This window comes from Nasonia vitripennis, chromosome 4 (assembly GCF_009193385.2).
Source record: "Nasonia vitripennis strain AsymCx chromosome 4, Nvit_psr_1.1, whole genome shotgun sequence".
Lineage (NCBI taxonomy): Eukaryota > Metazoa > Arthropoda > Insecta > Hymenoptera > Pteromalidae > Nasonia > Nasonia vitripennis.
The window spans coordinates 30,322,114-30,349,760 of NC_045760.1; the positions used below are offsets into that span (position 1 = coordinate 30,322,114).

At 44.1% G+C, this 27,647-nt stretch overlaps 4 protein-coding genes across 12 annotated transcripts; 2 read left to right on the forward strand and 2 right to left on the reverse strand.

Moving 5' to 3' along the window:
- Positions 1-574: 574 nt before the first annotated feature.
- Positions 575-4,639, forward strand: LOC100680095 (lysM and putative peptidoglycan-binding domain-containing protein 2). The gene is made up of 4 exons (XM_003428039.5): positions 575-1,401; positions 2,102-2,251; positions 2,333-2,463; positions 2,537-4,639. The coding sequence occupies exons 1-4, from the start codon at positions 1,216-1,218 to the stop codon at positions 2,769-2,771; spliced, it is 702 nt and encodes a 233-aa protein (XP_003428087.1). The 5' UTR covers positions 575-1,215; the 3' UTR covers positions 2,772-4,639.
- A 59-nt stretch (positions 4,640-4,698) lies between these two features.
- Positions 4,699-12,058, reverse strand: LOC100677997 (flocculation protein FLO11). 5 transcript variants are annotated; one of them, XM_016989925.3, is made up of 8 exons: positions 11,252-12,008; positions 8,935-9,523; positions 8,222-8,678; positions 7,579-8,113; positions 7,334-7,491; positions 7,087-7,254; positions 6,364-6,879; positions 4,699-6,255 (listed from the first exon to the last, which is right to left on the reverse strand). In XM_016989925.3, exons 2-8 carry the CDS (start codon positions 9,388-9,390, stop codon positions 6,095-6,097), a joined length of 2,451 nt encoding a protein of 816 aa, XP_016845414.1. In that variant the 5' UTR covers positions 9,391-9,523; positions 11,252-12,008; the 3' UTR covers positions 4,699-6,094. The 5 variants fall into 5 exon arrangements, with proteins under 5 accessions (XP_016845414.1, XP_032455205.1, XP_032455204.1 ...); XM_032599314.1 differs by lacking the exon at positions 11,252-12,008 and adding an exon at positions 10,920-11,006 and having other exon boundaries at positions 5,439-6,255; XM_032599313.1 differs by having other exon boundaries at positions 5,450-6,255; positions 11,872-12,058.
- A 443-nt stretch (positions 12,059-12,501) lies between these two features.
- LOC100122552 (GATOR complex protein NPRL3) lies at positions 12,502-15,075 on the reverse strand. Of its 2 annotated transcripts, none has more exons than XM_008216572.4 (6): positions 14,767-15,075; positions 14,409-14,674; positions 14,255-14,350; positions 13,641-14,193; positions 13,394-13,570; positions 12,502-13,320 (listed from the first exon to the last, which is right to left on the reverse strand). In XM_008216572.4, exons 1-6 carry the CDS (start codon positions 14,929-14,931, stop codon positions 12,922-12,924), a joined length of 1,656 nt encoding a protein of 551 aa, XP_008214794.1. In that variant the 5' UTR covers positions 14,932-15,075; the 3' UTR covers positions 12,502-12,921. The 2 variants fall into 2 exon arrangements, with proteins under 2 accessions (XP_008214794.1, XP_008214795.1); XM_008216573.4 differs by having other exon boundaries at positions 14,770-15,012.
- A 4,220-nt stretch (positions 15,076-19,295) lies between these two features.
- On the forward strand, positions 19,296-27,434 carry LOC100122543 (neuronal PAS domain-containing protein 4). 4 transcript variants are annotated; one of them, XM_008216775.3, is made up of 13 exons: positions 19,296-19,388; positions 19,572-19,753; positions 22,426-22,484; positions 22,987-23,076; positions 23,542-23,724; positions 23,988-24,172; positions 24,269-24,375; positions 24,448-24,601; positions 24,682-25,036; positions 25,269-25,478; positions 25,536-25,931; positions 26,053-26,480; positions 26,554-27,434. In XM_008216775.3, the coding sequence occupies exons 1-12, from the start codon at positions 19,378-19,380 to the stop codon at positions 26,470-26,472; spliced, it is 2,352 nt and encodes a 783-aa protein (XP_008214997.1). In that variant the 5' UTR covers positions 19,296-19,377; the 3' UTR covers positions 26,473-26,480; positions 26,554-27,434. The 4 variants fall into 4 exon arrangements, with proteins under 4 accessions (XP_008214997.1, XP_031786346.1, XP_031786348.1 ...); XM_031930486.1 differs by having other exon boundaries at positions 26,053-27,434; XM_031930488.1 differs by having other exon boundaries at positions 26,083-27,434.
- Positions 27,435-27,647: the final 213 nt, after the last annotated feature.

The following is a 27,647-nucleotide window of genomic DNA, read 5'->3' on the forward strand; positions in this document are numbered from 1 at the left end:
GCGGAAGCTCCAATTAACGTCGTGCATATTTTCACGTGTAAAAACAACGAGCACACATCGTATAAGAAATTCCGTAATAATAATATCCTCTCAATTCATATACAGCAAATCGAATTGTATGTCTCAATTACTAGCCTCCGATGCGATCATCGAATTCAGCCACAATAATAAACCTATACTCATCGATCCTACGACCCGCAATAGAAAAAAAAAAATCAATCGCAGCATCAATAATTAATGAGTAGAATCCCAAAGGTGAAAGAACTTGAAATCGCGATTATATCCTATATATACTCTGGGGCAGCACTGGAAAAGTCCAGCCGCGAAGAGCACACGTGACTCGCGCGGGATTTCGTTATATTCTCACGTTTGAATTTTCGGGGAAGATTGTTTAGGAGAAAAGGTGAAATTAATCCTCGAAACCGCGCCCACTATGGATGCACTGGTCGATGTCGTGCGTGTGGATGTGTATTTGGGGGGAATCGCCCTCACGAGACGCACGAGGGGTGACCCCCCCCCCCCTCGACGACCGCATATTTGGTAGGTTTCGAGGAACACATGAAGGATTCTTTTTTCGCCTTTTTTCTGGGTTTCATATCGTGCGTGAAGTATGATAGCGTTATTTGCGTAAGTCATCAGTCGGTATTTTTCTCGAAAGATAGATATCGCTTTTTACGAAGAAATTTATATTACGTTGTCACTTATTCGGAATTCGATTTTTCAGACAAAGTAAAACGCTTCTTTATAAGTATTCAATCGGGCTTGTTTACCCTCGCAGTGCATCGTGCCGAAAATCTTCGTCATCGGCGTTTCCAAAACAAAAGCCATTCAGGCGTGTGATCCGTCCGAGGAAAACATTTCCATTGAATGAATCAATCCCAATACGATAACAACAGCGGAACGAAAAGCGCACGACAATAAGTAAGTATTTCAGTTCGGTTGGCGGCATTGACTCGAGTGCGCGTACAACCCGCGCGCACACAAACAACTGCGAAAACAGCGTATATGCTTATATATCTATACGTTATACATACATCAGTATAGGGAGTGTAGTTGTATAGAGCGACTGTGAGTGAGTGAGAGAGAGAGAGAGAGAGAGAGAACGTAGTACTTAGACGACGAGTTTATAATCATTCCGCGAGACGAGTCCCGTGCGAAAGGACGACGTCCTTCCGTCGTCGTCGAGTGCAGAAACTAAAGCTGGGCCGGCCGCTGATGGATGGAGCTCAATGGAATGGCGGCGACGAGATGGAAGAGCGAAGGTCCATTCGGGACTCGGGCAGGGCGCCCAAGAGATACGGCAGCACCGCGAGGCACGTGACGAGGAACGAGACCCTGGTCAAGCACCCCGTCGACAAGTCCGACACTCTCCAAGGCATTGCCCTCAGATACGGCGTTACGGTTAGTCGTGTCTTGTGCTCATTTTTTGTTGTGATGTGCTTACGCATATATGCTTGTGAAGTGAGATGAGACACGACCTATTTCTCTCCTCTCTCTCTCTCTCTGTCCATGGGTCAGTTCCCCTGAGTCTGCTATAGTTGACTGACTTTTGAACTTTTGAACTCTCCGATAAGGAATTTTGGATCGTGTATTTTTCTTTTTTGTCTGTGGTTAATCCATGATTTGCAATGAATTTGTTACGAGTGCGTTTTCTTATGATGGAGGATAGATAGTCTCATGGTTTGGATGTTTATTTAGTTTGTACGCTGTATTGATTTTGCAAAATTGGGATTACTTTATTCTAGGATGATTATGCTTGACTCATCAAGATCACCAGCAGCCTGTGCTTATTTTAGGAAACTTTCACAATCAGAATCGCATGTTACTTTCTCTTACTTTTTAAATGCCAAGCAGTTTTTTTCCGTGACATAATTTTGGAACAGACACTTTTGGCTTCAATGACTGCAATCAACTTTGTGTTTACTTCCGGAATTCTTTGAAACTCTGTGATTTCTGATTATCAATCTTGTCCTTATGACATTTCTGCTATTTTTATGTGTACCTATGATGAAACCTTGTGTAATTCAGTTTAACTCTGGTTGAAAAATACTTCAGAAGATAGTAATACAAATTTTATGCTTATTTTCATTACTTTTTTCAGACTGAACAAATTAGAAGAGTAAACAGACTTTGGGCCTCGGATAGCTTGTTTTTACGAGAGCATTTGCTCATTCCAGTTAGCACCGATAGTCCCTTATCTGCTTCAAGCACAGTTGCCTCTATTTCTGAAAGTTTTGACAGCACTAATAATGTAAGTAACTTGACTTGCTATTTTCTTGAAATTTTCCTCAAATAATTACAAATAAAATTGATGAGAAATATTTTTTAACAGACTACTAGTCCGTCTTCTGTGTCCTCTCCTGTAGATGATGAAAATTCTTCGGTTAATGACTTTTTAGCAAAAATGGACTCCTCCATAGCAAGTGTGAAAAAAGAGATTAAGAAAGTACAAGGCAGTAGCGAGTAAGTCGAAATTCACAACAAATATTTGGCTTTACTTTCACGTAAAGAAGAATTAATAATGTTTTCTCAACAGATTTCTGAGCCAAGGAGACGATATGTATGTACAACGACGAAGAGCCACAGCTAGGTTACGAAATTCTCATCCGATCACGTCCAACTCACACTTAGTTTCTGTAGAAAACCAGCGACCGTCGTCGTCTGGTGATATACAAAATTTACCATCGGCAGTAGTCATGACACAAGGTAGGAGAGTAAAGACATCACTGCAAAGGTTGCAGAAGGAACAAGACGAAATGTTTCAGTTGTAGCAGTTAACGTTCGTTCGTTAACTTAGAGCAGAAAATTCCATTGAAAGTGTGCAGCTATATCTGATCGTATTTTGGTTAAGGTTGTTGATCAGTATAAAGATTCGGATCTGTTTGTTAAACTACCTGTCGATGACTTTTAGAATAATTATTTATATCTTACTGAATGCTCAAAATATGTATGATAAGCAATTGCTTGACTGTCTAGACTGCTTTATAAAGTTAAATGTTAGTGCATATTTAGGCATGATTTTGATATTGTGTTTGTATATCGAGTATGTACAGTACAGATCGGAATCATTATCACTGTACCACAAAATCTATTTGCTATAATTGATGAATTTTTAGAGAAAATTACAAGCTGGATTAAAAAGGTGTATGATATGCATCTTATTCTGCTACAAAACTATAGAAGACTAGTAGTTTGGAAAGTAAGCTTTGCACATTATACATGACTATCTGCTCATGACACTAATTTCAACTTCATCAATCTTGGTGAGCACGATTTTTGCCTTAACCAAAAACTGATCACTATAAAAAAAGTTTATATATTTAACTTAAAATGCGGTATTTACATGAAATTTGTTCGAGCGAAGCAACGTGAAAACTGAAAAGATTGAAATTATAATTTTAATTGAATTAAAATGAACTATGAGAAAATTTGAAGACACCTCTAAATGCATTTTTTTTTCGATTTCGAAAGATGTATGCACACGCGAAAAAGTATTCAAAGAACAAAAACTGTATAACGTACAAACACGAAACAAAATTCATGTAAAAACCTAATTTGTTTTGAAATGAAATATTTCATCTTAACAAATACGTAAGGTACTAAGCATAGCTTCGCTCCGGAGCCGAGTGAACACTGTACAGTTGTTGGTTAAATTGTAAGAAGTTAGAAAGGATTACGCGAGGATAAAAATTTGAGCTACAAAAAGTTTAATGAATCACGATTCACGCGTGCCTTTGACTGTATTGGGTAACGCGCTGAACGATCACGTTTTGCCCTATATTATATTTCTTTAAATTATACTATGACTTGACTGTACTAATGAAAATATGTATTTTCTCCATGAAAAAAAGTAGTAGTTAATACATAAATCTATATATATACAAACAAAACGCTAAACAAATAATATAAAAACGTCCATCGTTTCAAATATATATGTACATCGTAAATCGTGATGGCGCAGGTTGCTTGGCAAGCTGTTCTGCGTGTGAATTGCTTGTCAATTGTTGGCAATATTCTGTACAATCTTTATTGTAATAAAGACGTAAGTATTTCTGCCGATTAAATTGACAACGCGAAATAGATAAATAATTAGCTTTACGAATTTTTACGACAATGAAAATGTTTTTGTGTCACAAACATGTTTTTGGAGGAAGTAATTTTTATCAAGAACGTCTGTTGCGTTTAAAGTACATAAAGCACAATCTATAAAACTTGTTGATTGTTCCATCGTGATACTACGATTCTCAATGAGTCTAATATCTTGTTAAATATGTATGAAAAAATTTATTCAAAGTTGCATTAAGTTTATATTAATGCGTCGTTTGTGACACCGCGAATGTTGAAAGAATGATGCTTGATTATTTGTTTCAATTGCTAATATTTTTATTTATTTATTTTTGTTCTTTATCAAGATTCATGAAAGCAAGGTAAATAATAAATATATATTATTTAAAATTATGATATTTCACTGGACCATCACATTTCTGCTAGTAGCTGTGGAATCGAACAATGTATACTATGTAAAGACGATATATTCTACAAAAGTTCTATGTCAGTGACTAAGTGACTCGTAATTAGATGTGTAAAAGAATCACTGCGGCTTTTATTAGCATAATATTAAAATGTTCTTCTTAAGAAATAGTGTCTCCTTATTTAACCCATGCAGTTGAGAAGTCCTCAAAATCAAGTACAATCATCTATTGTAGTTATTTTTATTTTCAAAATTATTCACAAGATCATAATTATGTTGATATGAATACATTCTGAAATAATAACATCGGCTACATTTAACAAATCGTTATTTAGATTCGAAACGTAGACTAATGTGCTATTTTTGTTTCATTTTCTGGTAAATATACACTCTGTTTTTTTTCCTCGGACAAAAGTAGACAAGTACAAAGGTAAAATAAATCTATACATTTGACTCAAATTTAGCTTGAGTCCTCTAGCAGTTTTTATTATCTAAAGTAGATAATGTAAAAGTGGCTAAATTAATATGCGCGGCACCAGTGCAGAGATCATCTGGGTTTTCCAGATCAAGCGTAGAAGTACGCTTCGAGAAACACAGATACTCTGAATACAGATTGCATTTGTAAATTTACTTTTCTCCGACCTGGATAAAATTTTACTCGAGCAAATATATTTATTCATAGAATTAACATGAAAGACGATTGCAAACGCATATCATAGATCCTTAAAAAGGATTAAAAAGTAAAAGTAACTGTGCTTTTCCAGCCTCTAATAAAAACAAAAAAATAATAAAGACAAATACTTAGTCCGTTATTTTTAATTACTTCGATGTTCATTTTTTCATCGAATCGCTTCGCTGTCAATCGCCTTTGTACGTAGCAATACACTTACAGTCGAGTTTCTAAATCTAAAGGGCTGTTAAACTTTTCCAGGTCTTGGATTGCTTAAAATTGTTTTTATCATCTCTCTTTTTTTCCTCTTTTTAACGCTCTTTTTGCGTTTTCTGTTTTACAGAATATAACTCACGTATCCCCAACAGACACATACATATAATATTTGTACATGGGTAATTATCATATCCGATGAAAAAATGTATGTTTTAAGCCCAATTGAATCATACAAGATTCACTTACAACATCAAAAATAGACTATCGCCAAAGTATGCATTGATGCGCAACACACCCTGTCGATTGTTCTGCTGCTCAGTAAGGAAAGCGTACCCCTCACTTCAATTGGACACTTTTAAACCAACTTCATTTGCATCGCTTTTCACAGTCCTGACCGCAGTAGATTTTACATATTCAGTGCGAATTTCTCTTTTTCCATTCCTTTTTTTATATTTACACTCTATAATCAGATAGCCGCTATTATCTTTTTTTTTTAATTCTCAAAAACACGAGTGTCAACAACAAACCAAACAGCTTCATTTTTTCTTAATAATTATATTCCAAAGACTCAAAAAAGAGAGGATGTTATCGCACTAGATAGAATTCCTTTTTGTGTTGATTTGGATCTTTTCATTTTTGCTTGTTTCTCGCAAATCCAGGCGCGACGTATAGACGTTACCTACAATGCAGACGCTGTTGTACGCATGCCGCGTAGTTAGGGTGAGCGCAATGTCGCTTTATGCACGTCCGCGCGGTTTTTTGCGCGCCGACGAGCTTTCTTCGCTCGTCGAGGCTGCTACTGTCGTGGTGTTGGCCACTCGCTTAGGACGACCGCCTGTTGTCTTGGTCTCTGGCGTCGCTGCTTGTGCCGTAGAAGCTACGGCTGCAGTTGCAGTGCCTATTCGAAGCAAACAAAAAATAATTAAATCGTATTTTAATGACTTATGGGTAAGACTTGCCATTTAAGACAGTAAGTCCTCCGAGCGCTTATCAATGTAAAACTTACCACGCGCTTTTGCTCTCGACTGTCCGGGCGTGCTAGCTGTAGCACTGGTGCTCGCTGTCGCCACAGGCTTTGCCGCCTGTTTTTTGGGCTCAACAGCCTTCTTGGGCTCAACGGCTTTTTTAGGTTCGGCCTTTTTGGCGGCAGAAGAAGTGGAGGCGCCGCTACTGCCGGAGGTACTCGGTCCCACTGTACCCTTGCTTCGGTTAAGGGCCCGTTCGGCCCTGCTCGGGCCCTTTGGCGTCGTGGAGGCCTGTGCAATTGCAGCTTTACTACCCGACCGTTTCTTCGATTGAGATTTGCGACCGCTGGATGGCGACGACTTCTTGTCCGAAGAGTCGGAATCCGACGAGCTATCGTCTTCATCGTCGTTGTCGTCCGATTCGTCATCGTCATCGTCTTCTTCTGATTCGCTAGATTCCTTGTTGGCCTTCTTGCGCTGACGCTTGCCTTTGCCGCCTTTTCCTTTTCCTTTCCTTTTTTTCAGCTGCGCTTCGTCTTGGTACAGGGAAATGTCCACTGAAAATTAACGAAAGTAATGTTAATTATAATCAAGCAACGATCAAATGTTATAAATGGTAAAGTGACTTACTTCTTTATCAAAATTGAAATTACATTGGATAAGCTGGCGTGGGATTGGGAGGACATGGGGGATTTGAGGAATCTACATAAATTAAAGGAGAATAAAATGGTTTGAAATTAATAGAAATATACAAAGATACTTACAGCCATCAGGGTGCTCTTCAGTCACTCGTGGCTTCTCAGATAGTCCTGCTTCAACGTCAATAGCCCTCTTCAATATGTTTTCCGTTCTTAACAGTTCATATTTGGTCAATTGATACTTGTTTTTTTCGACTTTGTGTAAGGCAAGGTTCGTCAATATACAGTCAAAATCTAAAATCAAATCAAGGTTTAATATTTTTTCCTGTTTCTAAACGTAAAACATAAACTAAATTTTATTTCTCTTGCGTACCTGTGTGGTCGTGGAAGTCTGGCATATATATTTCCCCATTGTTTTTATCTTGGCATAACCAGCGTATACGAATACGCTTACTCGATTTGTAAATATTTTGCATAGCCTGACAAACAAAGAAACTTCCTTCTGTGTTCCTCACCGCCAAAAATTCATTCCTAAATAGAAATTGCAGCCATTAAACTTATGCTCTATCAAATCTTACGTAATATCAATAGATATATAATAATAATAATAATACATACTTGTAGAATACAATTAATTTGCTGTCTGGCGTCTTGGGTGCCGGTTTTGACAGATTTTTGACGATCGCCGTCATTTCCGGCAGCGGGCTCTGGTAAGGAGTCGTCTGAACTCGGGTACGTTTGGATCTAGATCCACCGTCCACCGAAGATGCAGCACTCTTGGTCTCCTTGAGCTCGCGGGATTTCCTCTTAGCAGGTCGCGATGAAACTGGGGTCTTCGCGTCTTTTGCTTCCGTCACTTTCTCGGGACTGTCGGGCACGCTTGCAACAGGCTTAGAAGTAGCAGCAGCTGTTGTTGTTGCTGCTGTAGTAGCGGCTGACGCCGTCTGTGTTTTAGGAGATTTCTGCGCGGGAGGCTCGGTCTTAGACGGGCTCTCCTCGGGTTTAGTTGCAGCAGGTGCTGTCGCCGTTGGCGTCGTTTGCACTGGTTTCTGAGGAGAAGCACTGCTGGGTGCCGTCTCTTCTTTTGGTCCACTTTGAGCTGGAGATTTTTTCTCCTCGGGTTTACTTTGCACTGTGGGTGTTGTGGCTACAGCTGAAAATTAATACGATTATGATTCACTTTTTCCCTGCATTGTATTACGTAATTATGGGCTAATAAAAGCGTACGGAGAAAATTTCGCATTATTTACGATTCACATACCTTGGTCAGGCTTAGCCGCAGGCGCGTCTTCTTTCGGTTTCGGTGTGGCCTCAGCTTCCGGCTGTTTTTCCGGAGCACTCGCGCCATCAGCACTGGAACTATTGACCTTGGGCTGTTCCGTGACAGCTGGTTTGGCAGAAGCCGGTGCTGGGGCAGAGATTGCTGGTGCAGCAGGTGCAGTCGTGGAGGGACCTGTTGTGGGAGCTGGAGTCGAGGTCGGAACAGCAGATGCGGCGTTCGTGACGGCACTGCTGGCCGGAGGAACTGGTGCGGCATTGCTGCTACTTGACGGCGCTGCCGTCACTGGTGCAACAGTAGTTGTAGGTGCTGGTGCCGGCGCCGCACTCGGTGCTGGTGCCGAGGTCGCGACTGGTGCCGGGGTCGAGGTCACTGGAGCGGCCGGAGTTGCTGTAGGAGGCGCGGGGGCCGTTAGTCCGTCCGGTTTGTCCTTCTCGACCTGAAGCAAAACATAAATATAGGAGTGATTCACGTGTTAAGATGTGCTACGTTTTTTGTTTTCAAAGATCGCCCTTGAGTTAGAAGGTCAGTCTCGTCTTGTTTAGACTGCATTACTTTAAGAGCATAACAAGCTTCACTGCAAGTGGATTATACTTTTTGAAACGAATATCAATGACAACGTTTAAAAAAAAAACACAATTATTATCGAATTGAGCAATAGTATCGAAGAATGATAATACGAGTCTTAAAATTACCTTCGACTGCTCTGTGCCATTCTGTACAAGTTTGTTGGCATCTTGCTGCTGCTGTTCAGGTTCTTTGTGCTGCTGCTGCTGCTGTGGCTGTTGTGGTGGTTGTGCTTGCTGTGGTTGTTGTTGCTGCTGCTGAGATTGCTGTTGAGATGGCTGTTGTGGTTGTTGCTGCTGTGGAGGTTGCTGTTGCTGTTGCTGGTCTACTGGAATGTTGTTAGCAAAGGAGGTCTGATACGAAGGAGCCCTGTGTTCCTGGATCAAACTGAGGGGTTGACTGGCAGGTTGCAGGGTGACGTAGTTGAGATTGGTGTTTTGCAGTGGCTTCATACCGCCGCTAGACTGGTCGTTGGAAGCAACAACCTTTTGGGCTACCATGTTCATTGGCAACATGGTGTGGCCGCTTGACGCAGTGGGTGTCCCTACTCCGGGCATGGATGACTTTATGGCGGGTGCACTCATATCCCACCTAACGCTAAGAGGGAATATTTTTGGCTACTTTTAAAGCCAAAACTCTGTGCAGCCCTCAGCTGCAGATCATTCAGATTTTATGATTCACTTGGAAAATCGTTCTCTTGGCGTGAAAATTGTGTACCTGGAACAAAAAACATATATATTTAGAAAAATCGCTGTCAACAATCACACACAAGCTGTCTTGCATAACAAGAGCAAACAGCTTTAATTTAGTTAACTTGGTGCAACACTCACTCATTCACTTATGATCGTTGTTTAAGGATTAATCATATCGTATAATTTAAGATACACACAAACATAGTGAACAAATGAACAGCCAGCGCGAGTTAAACATTAATTTCTGATTATTACGTTTATGATTCAGGCTATGTACTCTAAGCACCGAGACACAAGAGAGCTACTTAACAATGCTCAGCTGACATAACAAGCCATCAACTATAACTAAATAATTCAGAGCTTCACTAAAATATCCAGTTAAATCTGCACTGCTCCAAAAAATTCCCCGATTCACGAGCAATTAATCCCAGACACATACCAGCAGTAGCAGCAACTCATTCAACAGAGAATTCAGAAACAGCTCTGTCTAGCACATCAGCATCGAATCCACAGACACACGCAATATCTCACAGGCAAGCTCTCCTCTTCCCCTGACGTGCATCCAGCAGAGAGATAGAGAGAGAGAGAGAGAGTGAGAGCCTGTCAATCAGTCTATGCAAAAAGCAACGCTCGCCACTGAAATCCACTACATGTGCAAGCTATGCGCGGGCGGAGGACCAGCCCCTATAGGGCCGTAATACCAGACCAGCGTCGAGGTTGGTGTTATCGGCGTTGCGCGGCTACGAAGGAGAAAGACAGGGACGGAGAGGAATCGAGGAAAGGGGGATACATGTATACGCGCGCGGCGGCGGCGGCCGCGAAACACGAGCACGCGAAGGGTAGAGGGGATAAAGAGGGGAATAACCCGGGAGCCAGAGAGTCAGAGATGGAGGAGAGAATGAAAGAGAGAGAGAGAGCAAGTGTACAGCGAGGGAGTGTATTACTGCGCGATACACAAAAGCGGGGAGAGAGGGAGGTGAGGGGGCTGCGGGAGAGACAATTTTACGAAGGGTGGCACGCTGACGAGAGAGAGAGAGAGCTATATGCGATACATAATTCGAGCGAGACGGGGGAGAGGGCTTCCCAGTAAACATAAACACGAATCGAATTTTGCCGACTCTGGCTAAGAAAAGCGTACTTAGGTTATATATATATATATATATATATATATATACACAGCCGAGAGAGAGAGAGAGAGAGAGATCGGACGCGCGCGCGCGCTCAAGCCGTATATATAGCACACTACACTACACAAGTACACCTACGCCGCCGCGCGCTGCGTGTGCTAGTGCGTGTATACGTAGCGTCACACGTACGAGAACTGCTTTTATCGCGGAGGAAATGCCGGAGCGCGGGAGTGCGTGCGTATATAGGTATTATCCACGTACGCACGAGAGTTTTTATAATATATATATATGTACCTGAGAGTGGCGCGCGGACGTCCATCGGGCGACGCGCATTCGAAGAAACGATGCACAGCCAGCAACTACACCTCTCTCTCTCTCTCTCTCTCTCTCTTCCTGCTTCGTTCCTACACACGCTCTCTTGGCCGTTGCCGCGCGCTTCTCTCTCTCTCTCTCTCTCGCTCCACATCATTCTCCGATCACTTTCTCTCTCTCTCTCTATCTCTCTTTCTCACAGCGCATTATACCCTCATCGCGGAATGCAGGAGGCGTCCGGATAATCGCCACACATATGCGTATATCTTACACGCAGCCACATGCAAATCACGCACGGATGTAGTAGGACTTACCTCTGATATATCTCCGCACTGGCTCTCCTCTACGTACTAGCTTATTGCTGCACTTTCACCTCTGTCGGCACATCTTCGACGCTGTACGCACAAACACTCGCGAGTCACTCTCTTCGCTCTTCTGTATTTTTCTGCCCGTATAGTACGGAGTGTACTAGTCAGCGGCGACGTCGACGGCTAATGCAGCGAGCGGCGCGCCTTCGACATAACATCGGCGGCTCGAGAGAGAGAGAGTCTCTCCGCTGTGTGCGCGCGCAAGAGAGATCTACTACTGCTGCCTGCGCCTGTGTCTCTCTCTCTCTCCCACTCTCACTCTGCGCGTGTGTATAATGTACCTACTCTTCGACTCTCTTTCTTCCACTTCGCCGTCCTTCGAGCCGCTCACTCACTCTCTCTCTCTCTCTCTCTCTCCCTCTTTCGCTTCTCTCGTTCTTCCTTCGCGACTATAACTACAGCCTTCTTCTCTTCTAGCCGACGTGTGGCGGCGATGATGACGAATCAACAACGCGTATTATATGCCGCACTCGCCGTGAATAATTAGCCTCACACGCACACGCACACCAGATAGCGCAAAACAATCAATCAGCGCGGAGAATATATGTGCCGGGTGTACACTATACCTGCAGCGACGACTATCACGTCAGACACTAGTGCTCTCTCGGGCGGCGATTATACGCGGCGGCGGCGGCGGCGGCGGAGAAAAAACGTCGGGAATGCCAGACGTTAGATGGCGTCGGTCCACCGCGAGAGAGCTATTACAGGCTCTGCGTTTCACGTTTCGTCGTTCCCGCTCGAGCTTCTCTCTTTCTAGAAGGTTATAATATACCTTATATGCGCTGTCCCTCTCTTTTCACGCGCAGCGCTTTTATCCTATAGCTCCGTCCTCGTCCGATTCGTTACGCTTACTGTCTTCCTTCTCTTTCTAGTTCCGGAGCTTCGGGCGGTGACGCGCTAACTGCAGCCGTTGCAGCTCGCCGCCATGTTGCTTGGAGAACTGCGCGTGCGCGTGAGAAGCTGTCATGTTTGTTGCGTTTTTGTTTATTTATCGCTTGTTTCGAGCTTTGCAAGAGGTTTTTTTAAAGGAAGGATGCTGTTGTTTCAGATTTATGCGGTTAACGAAGAAATGATGGAGTTTGTACGGGGTAATTTTTGAGCTATGATTTTTGGTTTGTTTGATCGATGGGTCGGAGTGGGGGGTCAGATTTTTTTGGTGGGGGCGAATGGAACGCGCTCGAAATTCAAACCGCGAATTGAGGATCGCAAGTTTTCTTTTACATACTTTTTTTAGATGGATCAATACATTATTCACGTTTGTAGCGTGTACTGCGTTATTTATCTACAGAGTTTAAAATTAGAGATTGATTGATTATCCTATGTTTTGTAGAGGGCACAAGGTTAGTGTACACAGAGAAAAGGGTGTACGAAAATAGTGATCAATATATTTTTCACTTAATCATCTGCATTTTGTAACTGCAAATTCATATACCAAAAATGACTAATAATCGTGTCAGTCATTGCGTAAAAAATTGTTTATTAGCCTGACGATGCTTTTAGAGCATTTGATTCAGAGTATTGTATAAAAATAAATGACAAAATATATATATAACAGTAAAAATTATGCGCAAAACTATGTACAATTTACAATAAATAGAAAGTGATATAGCCTATCACTATCGAGAAGCGGGCTGAGAATAAAATAGAGCCATTGCTGGATCTTCGCTTTCGCAGGTAATTAAAACGTCCCTAAATTTATCCAGTATTTGCAACAGCTGAGATCTTCGAATATTTTCCAAATACATTATCTCTTCCAAGTGGTGTCCACCCTTAAAGTAGCCCATTCGACAGAGTCTTTCGAGTAAAATTATGTCGTCCGACGGATAACCGTCCGACTGGTATGAGTATAGATCGTCCGTTTTGTCTAACGAGATATCTGCCTTTGAGTCATTAGGTGTTCCCTTGGGTGTAACACTCAAACTCCATGAACCGTCATCCAATGCTACAGCAGACTCATCCTCTGGTAATGTATCTGGAGGACTAGAGCTGAGTCCATTAGGAGCATCTGCAATGTTCTGCAATGTATAGAAATAGAAAGTTAGTTGGATCAAAGTAGAGTCTACAAAATCGTAATTATTAAATACATACAACGGATGAGCGCCCATGAACTGTAGGCATATACTGAACATAGGTATGTAATTGTAAGAGTAGGTGGTTTTTTAAAAGCCAAATGATTATCTTGACCAGCTGTGTTTGCTGCTGAGGTTGACTGAGAGGATTCAACTTTTGACTTATTGAAGTCGGCAATGAGAATTCACTGATCACCTGAAACAATTCATACACCAGTTTTGTACATTAATCTCCAAATGATCAATCAAACTTGTATCAGTCGTACCTGCAATAAACACATTCCAGGAAATTGTTCAGAAAATGCTTCGAGCATTCGATTTGTTAATACTGCATCTGGTGAAACAACATATACGTTGCTTTCACATAGAGGGTATATTATGGTTGCTTTGGCCCAGTAGACCAGATGTCCAGTTAGCTGAAAAACTTGAGCTAACGTCAAGTCTGAGTCTGCAGCCAAAGTTTGCAGGCTTTTTAGTGGATTATACATTTGTATAAGGCGACACAAAGCTGGAGAATGATCTGTTGGTAAGGAGTCGCGCAGGTCCGTTGGTTCAGTCAAAAGTAGTAACCCATGATATGGCCTCAGACTGTTCAAACATCTGTCAATGATTTCTGGGTCCACAACGAAACCTTTTTTGTGAGTCTGGTGAACTTTTTGGGGTAGGCAAAAGCTGACCTGTATCCATTTGTCGATCATAATATTTATGATTCCAGAGGTGCTCAGACTGTTAAAAATAGATTTCAAGTCTCGAGCCAGCGAGCTCTTTTGTAGAATGGTTTCATAAGGAGATTCATCAGAATCACTTTCCTCTTCTGACCTGAAATTTTAAATTATATGACATTTATGATTTTAATTTTGAAAACAAGGCATTTTATTACCTGGCAGCAACCTCATCGTGCGTTGACACCATAATTTTGATTTCTTCTGTTAGAAACCCACACCTCCTCTCTTCGTGTCTCAAAGCTATCCCCAACCTGGAAAATCATAGCACTTTACTAGCAGATTCTCTTGATAAATTTTCACTGTACATACCTTCTACTTAAATCGTAATAGCATTTCACAACTGAATGACTAGCTTGTGCTTGCAGTGCAAAAACAACATTAAAAAGCATAGAGGAGTTTACTTCTTTTGGTCCTCTGGATGGTAGCAGCGTCGGGTGTCCCACGAATCTCACATCATTGAGCTTCAACTCGAATTTGCACTCGCACAACTCTGGTTTTACAGCGAATAGTGTAGACAGCACTTCATCCGATAATCCTGTCAGATTTCCATTCGACGGGTTTGGAAAGGGCATCGACTGCTCAACGAATGAGATGAACAATCGAATGAAACATATATCTCATTTTTGAAAGACGAGTTTGAAATGAAGAAGATTAAAAATATACAAACTACCTGCAGTGAGTCTTCAGCTATGATCATTGAGTAAGGATTTTTTCGTTTCAGACACTGGCTTGAATCTCGCTGATGATTCGTTGCGTGTGGATAACGAAAAAGCATCCTATCGCCTTTACTGTCACTTTTGACAAGAATAATGCTCAACGGATTTATCTCCATGATTGTTTGTGTTTAGTTATTTCCTACATTACTTTACGCCACATCGAGTTGTTCGTCAGCTGTTCGAGTTTCAGGTTATGCTACGTGCTTAGCTATATGTATATGTGGGCACAACCTGTAATACCGGCCGAGATAATTATCCGCATGTAAATTTTTAGAAAGGTTCGACATTTGGTTTTCAAGTGAAAACGATTTCAATAAATTGTGCTTTATGGTGTATAATAAAAGAGCGACGAACGATAGAATAAATTTTGCGCAGTAAAAAGATAGATAATTTATTTTTTTTTAAGGTGCATATTATAAGCCATTTACTTTAATTAATTTTTTCGATAACTTTATCAGAAAAAACTGAACTCTCAAAACTAAAAAATCGCTATAAAAAGAAGAGTTAAAAAAATGTAAAAACGGATTTTTTTCCCGCTATGTTGCAGTAAAAACAAAGAAAATGAGACTGTGCGGTTTTAAATTCACTTAGTATACTATTTTGACTTAAATTACTTCGAAACACACTTCCAACGTGTTTTTAGACAAACTCCAAAAATCACTATTACAAAGCTTCCTATAGGCAAAGAAGCCATAAATCATGTTATACACAAAATTTATTTGGCAAAAAACAACCTTGGAATTTTGACAATTTAACATCATCCCATACATTTTGATGTAATAAAATACATTTATTCAGCAAGACACAAACATTGAAATTTTGACCATTTATTATCCATCCTATAAATTTGTTTGTAGAGAACAATAAACGTAAAAAACGTTCGATACAACATCCGCCAAGACATTTCTCCCAAGCTACGAGTCTTCCTCTACTCCGTCTTTTGTCCGCACATCCCCATGAGCCATTTCTCCAATACAGCCGATAAGAGCAAGTAGTAGTCGTCGGCGTCATCCAACAAAATTACTCCAATTAGAAAACAGTCTTTGTCCCCGGCAAGTCTCCCGTATAATCATGCCATTGTAACATCCTCAACAATTCGGAATCAATATCGTCGAAAGCCGAATTCGGCCGTCTCCCGAAACAAACGCCCAACTGTCCGACGTCGATTCCTTTCCACTTCCGAGTCAATTGAAAACTCCCTCGAACACAGTTTCGCATAATGGCCAGCTCTGGCGAAGTTTGAACAATCAGCTGATTCTATAGCTGCTCTATATGTTCAGTCTGCCTTAGAGGATATCGGGCACAGCGTGAAAAACAAGTCGTTTCGCGAGAGGAAGTCACAAAGAGGCAAGAATGGCATTCCTATTGGAAAATCAGATGAGTCTCATATGATTCTCACATTCTCATCTGATTCTCATCTGACGATAGCCGAATGTTATTTTTTTTAGTTTTACACAAATTCCGTACAAGTTCTTTCAAGATTTGAGAAAATAGCATTAGACTTCGGTAAGACGAGAATCAGATGAGATTCACTTGACTCTCATTTGAAAATCACATTTGAAGTTTTTCAATAGGGATCACCGCATTTACCAAAATCGTAAGGTGCATTACCCCCATAGATACCAGTCGCCACACACAATCAGCACAGAGAGGGCTACACCGTCGGTCAATTTCAATGCGGCGGTCCTTTTTTCGCTCAGATCGTGGTTTAGATTATAGATTATCGCGCTGTATCCGGCTCTCTCTCTCTCTCTCTCAGCTGCACCGCTCGCTCCGCAGGGCTTTTCTCAGAGATCAGCTCTCTCTCTCTCTCTCTCTCTCTCTCTCTCTCTCTCTCTCTCTCTCTCTCTCTCAGTTGGCTCTTCGAACCCGTGGCTATGTGCGCGGCTATTTACGTCGATGTGTATCCCGAGCGAGAAAATTTTCCCTGTGTCTCAAGGGGATATGAGTAATATGTATATGCGCTGAGAGAGAGTGAGTTAACAGTGAGCGCGTCCAGCTCGTACCGTGTACTTAATCAGACCATCATGAGCTTTACGATCAATGGGACTCGATGCCGGGGAGTATATAGGCAGCTCGCGGAACACACTAGAGAATTACGTAAGTGCGCGAGAGAGCGTAGGATTTTCCCTTTTTTTCTCGTTATTGCTGCGCATATAGGAGGGAAAAATTAGAGAGAGAGGGAGAGAGAGAGGATCTCTCATACGCCGGTGGGCTCGTTGTGGGAACGACAGTCCATATACCGCAGCGTATGCGAACTTTGTACCGGAGGATGGAAAGAGGAAGATTGAGATGTTTTTGCAAATTTGCCGTTTTTCGCTCCAGTAAAAATCGACGCCTCGATGCAATCCATCCCTCGGTGTAATTGTCTTACAATATCCAGCGCGTATCTCGTTCCTCTCCCTTTGCAAAAAAAAATAGTCACCCATCCTCAGCAGCAGCTCATCGCTTCTCGTCCCTGTGGGCACACAAGCGCTGTGAGAATGGCCGCGAATCCATCGCGCGCCGCAGCGGCGGCACAGGATGTTTAATGCGGGGGGGGGGAGGGGGGTATAGGCTATCCTCTTCTCTCTCTCTCTCTCTCTCTCTCTCTCTCTCTCTCTCTCTCTCGAGGCTCTTCGCTCAGCGCGTAAACACCGGCGATAATCGCGCGCGCGATCCGCAAGCGGGCCCCCAAAGGGGATATCTCGCTCGCGAAAGGACGAGTTCGCAAGAGAGAAAGAGAGAGAGAGGAATCGACGCGGAGCGAGATAAGGCAGAAAAATGCAGCTTCCGAAAAGCCGAGGGACGAAAGAGAGAGAGAGAGAGAGAGAGGAGAGAAAAAAGTCGCGTGGGGTCGAGAGATGTTGCCGAGAGACTTTACACGGGGGCTTGTGTGCTGTACTGCACGTGTGTGTGTGTGTGTGCGAGGACGTGGGACTCTGCGGTTTATCGGTGATTTTTGTAATAATAATAATATGTAATGCGAAATTCGTATACGCATACGTATGTGTTTATAAGGTGCGGAATCGAAGAGGAGAGCGCGGGTTATGCGAACAATTTCCGCGAGGAATGTAGTGTCTTATTATAAAAGCGCGGGTGGAATTAAGCGAGCTCGAGAGCGGCTAGTTTGAAGAGCGAATAAAAAAAGGAAAACACCTCGAAATCATCCGAGGTATCTCGCCAGCAACTTGGAAATGAAGAAAGACGAGGGGGAGGAGCGCAGAGCTGCCCTCTCTTTCTCTTGGCTGCAGCGGCTCCGCGAGAAATAAAAATTATTCAGAGAGAAAGAGAGAGAGAGAGAGAGAGAGAGCGCCGCTATGGAGAACAAAAGAACAGCCGTAGATAAGCAGATAGGTATACAGAGCGTTCGAGTGGGCTTGCAGTTTTTGAAATATAATCAGCGTAAAAAAGCGCGGGAAATTCAAAATCGCGAAGAAATTGAAACATTTCATGAATTTTCCCTCCGTACGAAGTAATGCATGCACGTGGAGCGGGCGAGATATCGCATAGAGGGCGTCGAGAAAAAAGCCCGAGTTATTCGCAGTATCGTAAGAGCCGTGTGTCTAGTCCTACGACGACGACGACGAGGAGGACGGCGTGTACAAGAAGAAGAAGAAGAAGAAGAAGAAGGAGTGGGAAAAACTCCTCGTGTAGAAAGCGGCGGTAGTCGCCGAAGAAAAAAGCCAACGGAACTATGGCGGGGGTGGAGAGCAAGAGTGAAAGAGAGAGAGAGAGAGAGAGAGGGACTGGGAATGCGGTAGGTAGAGGGTGTAAGAAAGAGACGGAGGATTTTTATCCGGCCTCCTCGGCTCCGAGGAGGAGGAAGATGATGCAGAGAGGAGAGAAGAAGAGAGAGAGAGAGAGAGAGAGAGAGAGAGAGAGAGAGAAGCAAAGCGTTGCAGGGGGGTAATAGAGGAAGAATGGAGGTAAACAAAGAGAGAAAGGTTGAGCGCTCCGAGAGAGGATGATACCGGGCATTTCAGAGGTGGGGGCAAAGTACAATGCGCGGAGGCAAACGGAATAGCCGAGTAACTCAGGGAGACAGTCTCTCTCTCTCTCTCCTCTTCTTCTTCTTCTTTTATCTTCATCCGCCCTCGCGAGTTTTCGGACTTCCAGCGAAATCGGTACACCGGGGTCAAAGGTCAAACCGGCGATTTGCCAATATCTAAGAAAAGCAACAACGAGGGCCGAATGTCGTAGACCTAGAGCTCACAGTGTGTGTACAGGGGAATGCAGTACACACAGAGACAGCAAGAGAGAGAGAGAGAGAGAGAGAGAGAGAGAGAGAGAGAGAGAGAGAGAGAGAGAGAGAGAGAGAAGAAGGGAGAGTACAGAGCGCAGGCAGTAGTAGGAGGCGTCGGTGGAGGTGGTGGAAAGAGAGAGAGAGAGAGAAGGAGCTCTCTCGCGCGCAGCGAACCCACGTGTTCAGTGTGGTAGCGCGTTATGACCCGGATGTTAGATCGCAGCCGGCGCGCAGCCCGCTAACGTTGTGCTTCGGGCCGAGAGAACCCGCTAAATGTCCATCCCCCGTGTGGCCGAGGCTGAAATCGGCATAGCAGCTGGCTGCAGGTCGGCGAAATATGTTCAATCGGTAAGCGGCGCTGTGACCAGCAGAGCTTTGCGTTAGGCCCCCCTAAAATCGACTTACCGACTTTTTAAGGGGCGGGTGGGGGGCTGTACGCTTAGCTCTGTTTACGTGATCTCGCGAGTGTTTAACATGTGCAAGTAAGAGAGGAGATGGTTTTAATAACGAAGGACGCGTGTGCCCTTGAAGGATAGATGCGAGCAAATCGACGAAAGGTGCGAGCAAACTGCGAAGGGACCTGATAAACGCAGAGATCGCGAACCTACGCGACCTCCTGCCCCTGCCGCCATCGACGAGGCAGAGACTATCCCAGCTTCAGCTTATGGCACTCGTATGCGTCTTCCTGAGGAAGGCGAATTACTTTCAGCACGGTGAGTTATTTCCTTATTATCGGTAGATCGGGGACGAGTTTGGTAGGACTTGGCGGAAGAAAATTGGAAATATTCAGCGAAAAGATTAAGTTTTAGAAGCGCGCAATAAATGTGAGCCGAAGGCCAAAGTGTCGTATCGATAAGAATTAATGTGTAAGTGTAGAGCAATAAAAAAAAATCGTCGGGAAAATTTCGACGTATCCGTTCGGTTTTCGGCGGGACACGTGGTACGCACGTGTCGAATGACCGCGTACGATCGTCCCTTCTCCCTGTGCGTATACGATAGGTGTGCTTGTACGCACCGGACGCTTATGCGCGTGAGCGTATCGGGCGCGGACTTTATCCTGTTGGGAAGACACTGAAGCTTGTTGTGATTTTTAGGATAGGAAAAAAATCGATTTAACCTGTCAGATTATCTCGAGAATTTCTAAGCGATGCGCATTTCTCAACGCAACCACAGCTGTATTTATCAGTGTCCGAGGCCCTTTGTTGTTTTCCGGGCTGAATAACTTTGGAAAACCCGAAACGGCAATCCTATCGCTTTTTTACTTCGCGAGTGACAAAGAGGAAAGCGCGTTAGCCGATGGTACACATGCGACGCCGTCATTATCAAGGGTTTATAATCAAAGTCTTCGTCGGTGCTAATTACCCGCGATTAACGAAAAACCGCATAGCGAGCTGTGTTATGCAGTTTACGCTTATAAATAAAACCGATATTGTTTTTGTACGTATGTACGTGTATAAAGAGCGGAATGACCTCTTAGCCTCTTCGCTTTTCGCACGTTTCCCCCTCCGAACTCTCTCTCTCTCTCTCCCACAGGGCTTTGCATACACATACACAGGGGTAAGTGCAGGTATAGCACACTTTTCCTCCTTGCTGTATATAACCTCCGCAGTCGGAAATTAAAAAAAAAAGGAGAGAATCGATTCCTCTTAAAAAATAAAAGAAAGGGTCAACCTCCCATCAATTTACATACACACACACACACACACACAGAGCCGGGTGTACTGCACCGTCGAGATATCGCTATATACGAACCGCCAAAGTCCCCGTCTCTCTCTCTCTCTCTCTCTCTCTCTCTCTCTCTCTCTCTGCCACCGTCCGCTACTTAGGCGGTCATTGTTTATAAGCTCGATGAGGTACAGAAAAGCCTGGGCGCAAAAAATCCCTCTCTCCCCCCTTCGCTGTACATACGATCGACTGACTACCACCGCGAGAGAGAGAGAAAGCGAGTCTCTCTCTCTCTCTCTCTCTCTTGAGAGATAAAAGGCATAAGGTACACCTCTCTCTATATATATATATATATGTATATATGTATGTATGTATATATACACATATATAAAGCGCGCAGAGGTAAGCGGCTCCTCGCGAGAGAGGAAGGTAAGACGTAAGAAGAAGAAGAGGTACACAGCGCGCTGCTGCAGAGAGGAGCCAGCCGAAGAAGAAGAAGAAGAAGAAGAAGAAGAAGAAGAAGAAGACTATATACATGTATAGTGGCTCTCTCGGCGGTCGCGAGGGAGGCAAAGTTAACCGCTCGGAGCGAGTGCGCCGCTCTCCCTGTGTGTATATATAGATATATATGTATATATATATATGTACGTCCCTCTCTCTCTCTCTCTCTCTCTCTCTCGGCGCGCGAGAGCGAGTCCTAAGCGCGAGTTCCGGGTGATCCGCTGACCTCTCGGCCTCTGCAACAACACTCTCACGCTCCTGTAACCCATACTCCCCCGTATATACCTACCGGCCAGTCTCCCCCTTCCCCCCCCCTCTCCCCCCACCACCTTCTCTCCTTCGCTTCTCTCTCTCTCTCTCTCTCTCGCGCTCACATGCATATATACGCGGGGGGCATACTTACACACACGTGTACACACAGCTATCTCCCATAATACTCGGCCGCAGCTTTACTCTCTTTTATATAGTATATACCCAGCGAGTAAGAGAGAGACGCGGTGTGCCGCGCATTCTTCCAGAAAAACTCATCCTGGACCTCACTCTCTGTACATATATACACCTATGGTCACTACTACTACTACTACTACTACTACTACTACTACTGCCGAGAGATGCGAACTCGGATCTCTCTCTGCTCGCCGGCAGAGCGGCGCCTTTGCTCCGGAGCTGCAGCGCCTCCGGCATGAGCTCTACCGGTCGAAGTGCATAGGGCGATCGCGACTGTATAAGGCCTGTACCGATTTTCGATGATTTGCGTGGGAAGAGACGAGACGCCGCGAAATCGGAATGATATGTCCCTTACGCTAACGCTACCGATATTTTTTTACTGTGTATGTATGAGATCGGTATATAGGTATAGGAAATCGGTAAGAAAAAAGGACGGTACTCTACCGATCTTCTTTTTTACTGTATATGTATGTTCGTGGTATGAGATCGGTACAGGTAGACGAAATCGGTAAGAGAAAAGGAACGATGCGCTACCGATCTTTTTTTGTTTTTTTGTTTGTTTTTTTACTGTACACTATGTATGTTCGCGGCGTGAGATCGGTAAGGAAAAAATAACGACACAGAGCCGTTATACATTCGCCGCTAGGGGTCATAGGTTGACAAAAACCAACGGCGCTGGGATAATAAATCGGTATCAGCCACGGGACGATGAGCCGTTATCTTCTACTCGAAAAATACAATTGTTAAACGCTGGCGTTTCGTCTGTTCGCAGTTTTGAAAAACGACCAGGAGTCCGCAAGCATGCCCACGCCGAACATTGGATTCTCAAAGGTGAGCCCACTGAACATTAATTTTTATTGCAAGTACACGCGCTGAATTTTTTTATTTTACAACTCGACTCTCTATCTTATCTGTATTATACGTGGAGAATACGTACAACGTTTTCGAAAAGCTATGAAAGCTAAAACCGCGAATTGATACCACGAGCTCAGCACTAAAAAGCCATTTCTGTGTCTCGTCATGCAGCCGTTATGGGAGAGGAAAAACACGACGGCAGGTAAAAAGAAAAATAAACACGCAAACTCCGCATGCGATAACGATGTGTAGAGGGCACTACTTTTCCCTCCTATTTCTTTCTTTTTTTTTTCTTTTTTTTCAACGATACCACTGCACCGACATACCCACAGAAAATATACGTTATTATTGTTCCTTTTTATTTTACTCTATATCTACACGTGTGTCTACGCTTGCGACACAGCGCTCGTGAGTCGGCTGTCTCTCTGTACAGAGAGTTTAAGAGCACAATATACACGGGCGACCGATACTTTTGCAGGCCATGTCCGGCTTCATTATGATGATGACTCAACAGGGCAAGCTGCTGTACATATCGGAAAACGCCGCCGAGTACCTGGGACACTCGATGGTAATGCGATCATGCTTTTCTAGGAATATGTTTTTTTTTTTTTTTTCTTTTACAATGACGACGAGGAGGAGGACGAAGGTATTTCGAGCGTATTGCGAAGGATTACACGCGGCGAGATGATATTGCGCGTCGCAGGGTGTTTATTACTTTTAATTGTGAGATGCGCCGCGTGGGTGTAATCTCGTCGCGCGCGAGAGAGGAGAGAAAAAAAGCGATTCTAATGACAATAGTTGTGGAAATATTCTGGAATAGCGTCGTTTTACAATACGCCTCTCTCTCTCTCTCGGCCCGGCTTTCTTCTTCGGCGCTTCCGAGACAAATGCCTGATATTAAGGGGCTCCTCTCGCCAAGTATCTACTCAACAATTACCGCTATAATTACTCTCGCTCGTCGCGTCGTACGAAATTCGTGAAATTTCTAAAGAACGACATGGTGTACGATATATAATGTATAATAATAATGCAGGAGGACCTTTTGATCCACGGCGACAGCGTGTACGACGTGGTCGACAAGCAGGACCACATGGTAATACAGAGCCAGCTGGGCAGGAGCAGCGGCCCCGGTGCACCGGACGACAGGAGATTATTCCTCTGCCGTATAAACGTGTCGCGGAACTCGCGCAGGCAGCTTCGCTTCGGAGATCAAAAGGTAAGTGTATGTGTGCTGTGTGGACTGGACCCCCCTATATGTCTGTGATGTGCTCGAGGAGAGAGAGAGAGAGAGAGAGAGAGGAGTGTGTTTTCCCACAGTTATGCGGGGGTATGTGTAATACCGCGTTGGAGGTCGATGATTATACGCCGATTCTCTCTGCACCGCACGTGTGTGTATCCACTGCGTTATCTCTTAATCTCGCGAAATCAATCAAGCCCGAATACACAGTACGTGAACGAGCAATTTGCACGATTTTACAGGTGGTACTCGTGGAGGGCCATTACCTGCCGTTTGTGCAGCTCTGCAATCGCAACGAGTCGGTGTTCTTGGCATCGTGCACGCCGGTCGTTCTGCCCGAAACACGAGAGAGCGTCGTGCAGGGCGCGACCAACATCTTCACGACGATTCACTCGATGGACATGAAATACCTGCACATCGACAAAACGTAAGTTTTGAGTGCGGCACACTTGTTACTTAGACGTGCCACACGAATTCGCGTGTTTCCCCGGTAATTACTTCGATGTTTCAATTAACGCCGCAGAGCCGAGAGCCACATGGAGTACAGTCGGTCGGAGCTGGTCGGTGTCTCCTGGTACAACCTCCTGCATTGGGACAGTATACGTACCGCGTACTGTAAGCACCAAACTGGTAGGTGTTGTGTAGGATTTTTTTTTTTTTTTTTCTGATAGATGTTGATTTTGATGGGTTTGGTACTCGTAGTTATACAGTCGGATCAGGAGAGGTCGAGCACGGCTCTGCTTAGGCTACAGAGTCGATCCGGCAGGTGGTTCTGGGTCCACTGCGTCCTACAAGTCAAAGATACGTCCGAAGAGTGCCAGCATCCTATTATTGTCTGTACCAATCAAGTATTAAGGTACGAACATTCGAAATTATCCGTAAGGGGATGTACCGCAGTCCTGTTTTACCGACCGATCGCCAAAAATTTATTTTCAGTGATAAAGAGGCTGAGATATTGCGCGCAAGTTCCTGGTTATATCAGTATTCGTCGCAGACCAAGTACACGTACGGAGTCTGCGCGAGTTTGCCAAACTCGGGGCCACAGCCGCCTCCGCCGGTTCAACACCACCAACAGCACACGCCGCCGCCTTTGGTCTACGCCCCCGAGGGTCCCGGGGTCATCGCGGACTACAACAACGGCAGGCCGGGTTTAACGCCCTACGGACTACCGCTACCACCACCGCCACACGAGCTCGAGCTCGGCCCTGTCGGCTATCATCAGATGGACGACGGACAGATCGCTGTCCCATGGAGCAAGGAGAGGACGCTCGTTAAGCAGGAGCCTGGAGAGGTAGATTATATATTTTTTTACGAATCGTGAGGTGATATTTCTGCAAAAGAAAATATAAATAAAGAGTGTTTCATTGCATTGATCATCCGAATGCTCGTAATTCGATCGCATCCATAATACACATCCGCATTGTACGTTCCGAGCGTAAGTCGGTATATCGGCGACGAGAGGGAGAGATAACCGCATATACGCGAGGGCTCATCAGCATAACGCGGTTATCCCGTGCTCGCAGGTCTACGGGGAAGCGAATAACGCGGTGAGGACGAGTCAGCAGCGGTCGATCCACGGACAGGAGAGCGAAGCGGCCGAGCCTGTCGATATGTCCATCAACAACAGCGCGACGCCCGGCGAATTACACGACGAACGCCATCCGGCTATGCATCAGCACTGCAATGCCGGACCCGCTGAATTCTGTCCGTGCAACAAGGCACACTTGCCCATGGTGAGGTTTTTTATTGTATTTGATTTTTTATTTATTAAAAAAAAAAAAAAATTCAAGATGCAGCACAACAACAAGAGTCCGAACCGGCCGATGTCGACGAGCCTGCCTACGTACCTTCGCCCCGGCAGCAAGTCCCTGTCGTACTTCATGTCGAACCAGCCACACTCGCCCGGGCAGCAGATGCATCAGCAGATGTCACCAGGGATGGCCCCTAGTCCGGACAACAACGGCGGCCTCAAGTACAACATCGTCGACCTGGACAAACTGAGCAGTCACCCGGCGGATCAGTCGCCCCAACCGCCACCACCGCCGGACATCTACGGGCCGACCTACTCGCAGAAGCGACAACTGCTGCTGCTCCACCAAACCAAAGCCCCGAACCAACAACCCGGAGAACCACCGCATCCCTGCGTGGCCGACGCTGCTCATCATCATCTCGCGCATCACCACCCGGTAAGTGATTTTTTAAGGGGGCTCCATACTGTTTTACCGACAAACGGTAAAGTTGGCTCCGATTTCCCCCTGACAAACCTAATACTATATAATCTACGAAATACACGGATAACCTCGACAGCGCTACATCTATCCCTCTGACGACCGGCAGGAGCAGTGGACGAGTCCAAGCGGACCGGCTGCGTCGTCCCCGAGCACACCAGGCCTCTGGCCCGACTGCGGCCTTCAGAGGGTCCCGGATGTGGTCCACCAGGAACTCAGTCCCTACATCACGACCCCGACTACCCCAGCCGATACCCCGGACGACTCATCCGAGCACCAAACCACCCCGGGCACCACACCCGTATCCGTCTTCAACTTCGACTGGCCGGGCGAGCAACACGTGCCCAATCTACGCGTGCTGTCCTTCCGCAGCAGCAACAGCGTCGCTGGGAACTACCCCGAGACCAGGAGGCCAACGGAAATCGTCCAGCCCATCACTCTGCAGCTGCCCAGAAAGAAGAACATCGTGGACTCGCCGCATCGGGACTACGCCAAGTGATGCCTTGCGTATTTTTGATCTTTTTATACGTTCCTTTTTTTCTCTTATTTTTAGTCTTTAATTTTTTTTTTTTTTAATTAGCGCGCGCGGAGAGGAACGACCTGAAACAAGTGTTCTATAGATCTTTCTCATACAGTACTACCTTTTCTCATAATCAAAATCGGATGAAAGCTGCAATATCGATATCAATATAGACTCTAAGAGCGCAATAGCTGTACTATTCCATATAATATCCAGTGTGCCATTTAATACTTTTCCCCGGCGGTATGTAGCGTACATATATATATAAACGCAATCCCCCTCCGAGCACGAGTCGACGGATTTATGCGAGAGAAGGATTGAATTTTCGTATATAGAACGTATTCGCGCGATCTATCTTATATTCTCCTTAATTTTTTTTCTCTCCTCTTTTAGTGTGATATTTGTTGTAGTCGAGATTTTGTATTATATTACGTAACGTATATATAGTGTGAAAATTTCATCCTTTCGATTGCCTGAAACGATAGGATGATAATATTTTTCTGATATAAATCCGTATACTTATAAGTGATCGATGTGGAGAACTCGTAGAAATACTTTAATAGTTGCCAATTTGTATAGCTAGTAAGGATATCGTGTGCGTCGATGTAGGAAGAAACGTGTGTGATTATAAATTACTGCAATGCGTAGGAGAGGACAGTCTTGTTTCTGAAAAAAAAAAAAACAAAAAAAAAAAGAGTATTTTCTTAATCGAGTTTCGAACGATAGGTAGACGTTCGAGGGTTCGATCGAAAAAAAGTTGAGGTGTATCTGCGATCGAACGAACGAACTGTGTGCTATATCTATGCGTTCGAAAACTTGACGATGGTTTTTAATGAGATATCTTTAGCTATTGACTACGTTTACACGGGAGAATTTTTCCTTCCGCCGTAGTACTATATACGTTAAGCGATATCGTTCCTAATAAATTGAAGCTTCTGAAACTATGCGTACAGAGAAAACTCTCCCCGACGTAAACGCAATCAACGTGTGTCTTTTAAGCGTCTGAATTATAGATTATAATAATGGCACACATATATATATATATATATATATATATATATATATATATATATATATATATATATATATATATGTGTGTATAAATTATTTTTATCATCAATATTATAACATTTCTTTTTTATTAATTCAAAATT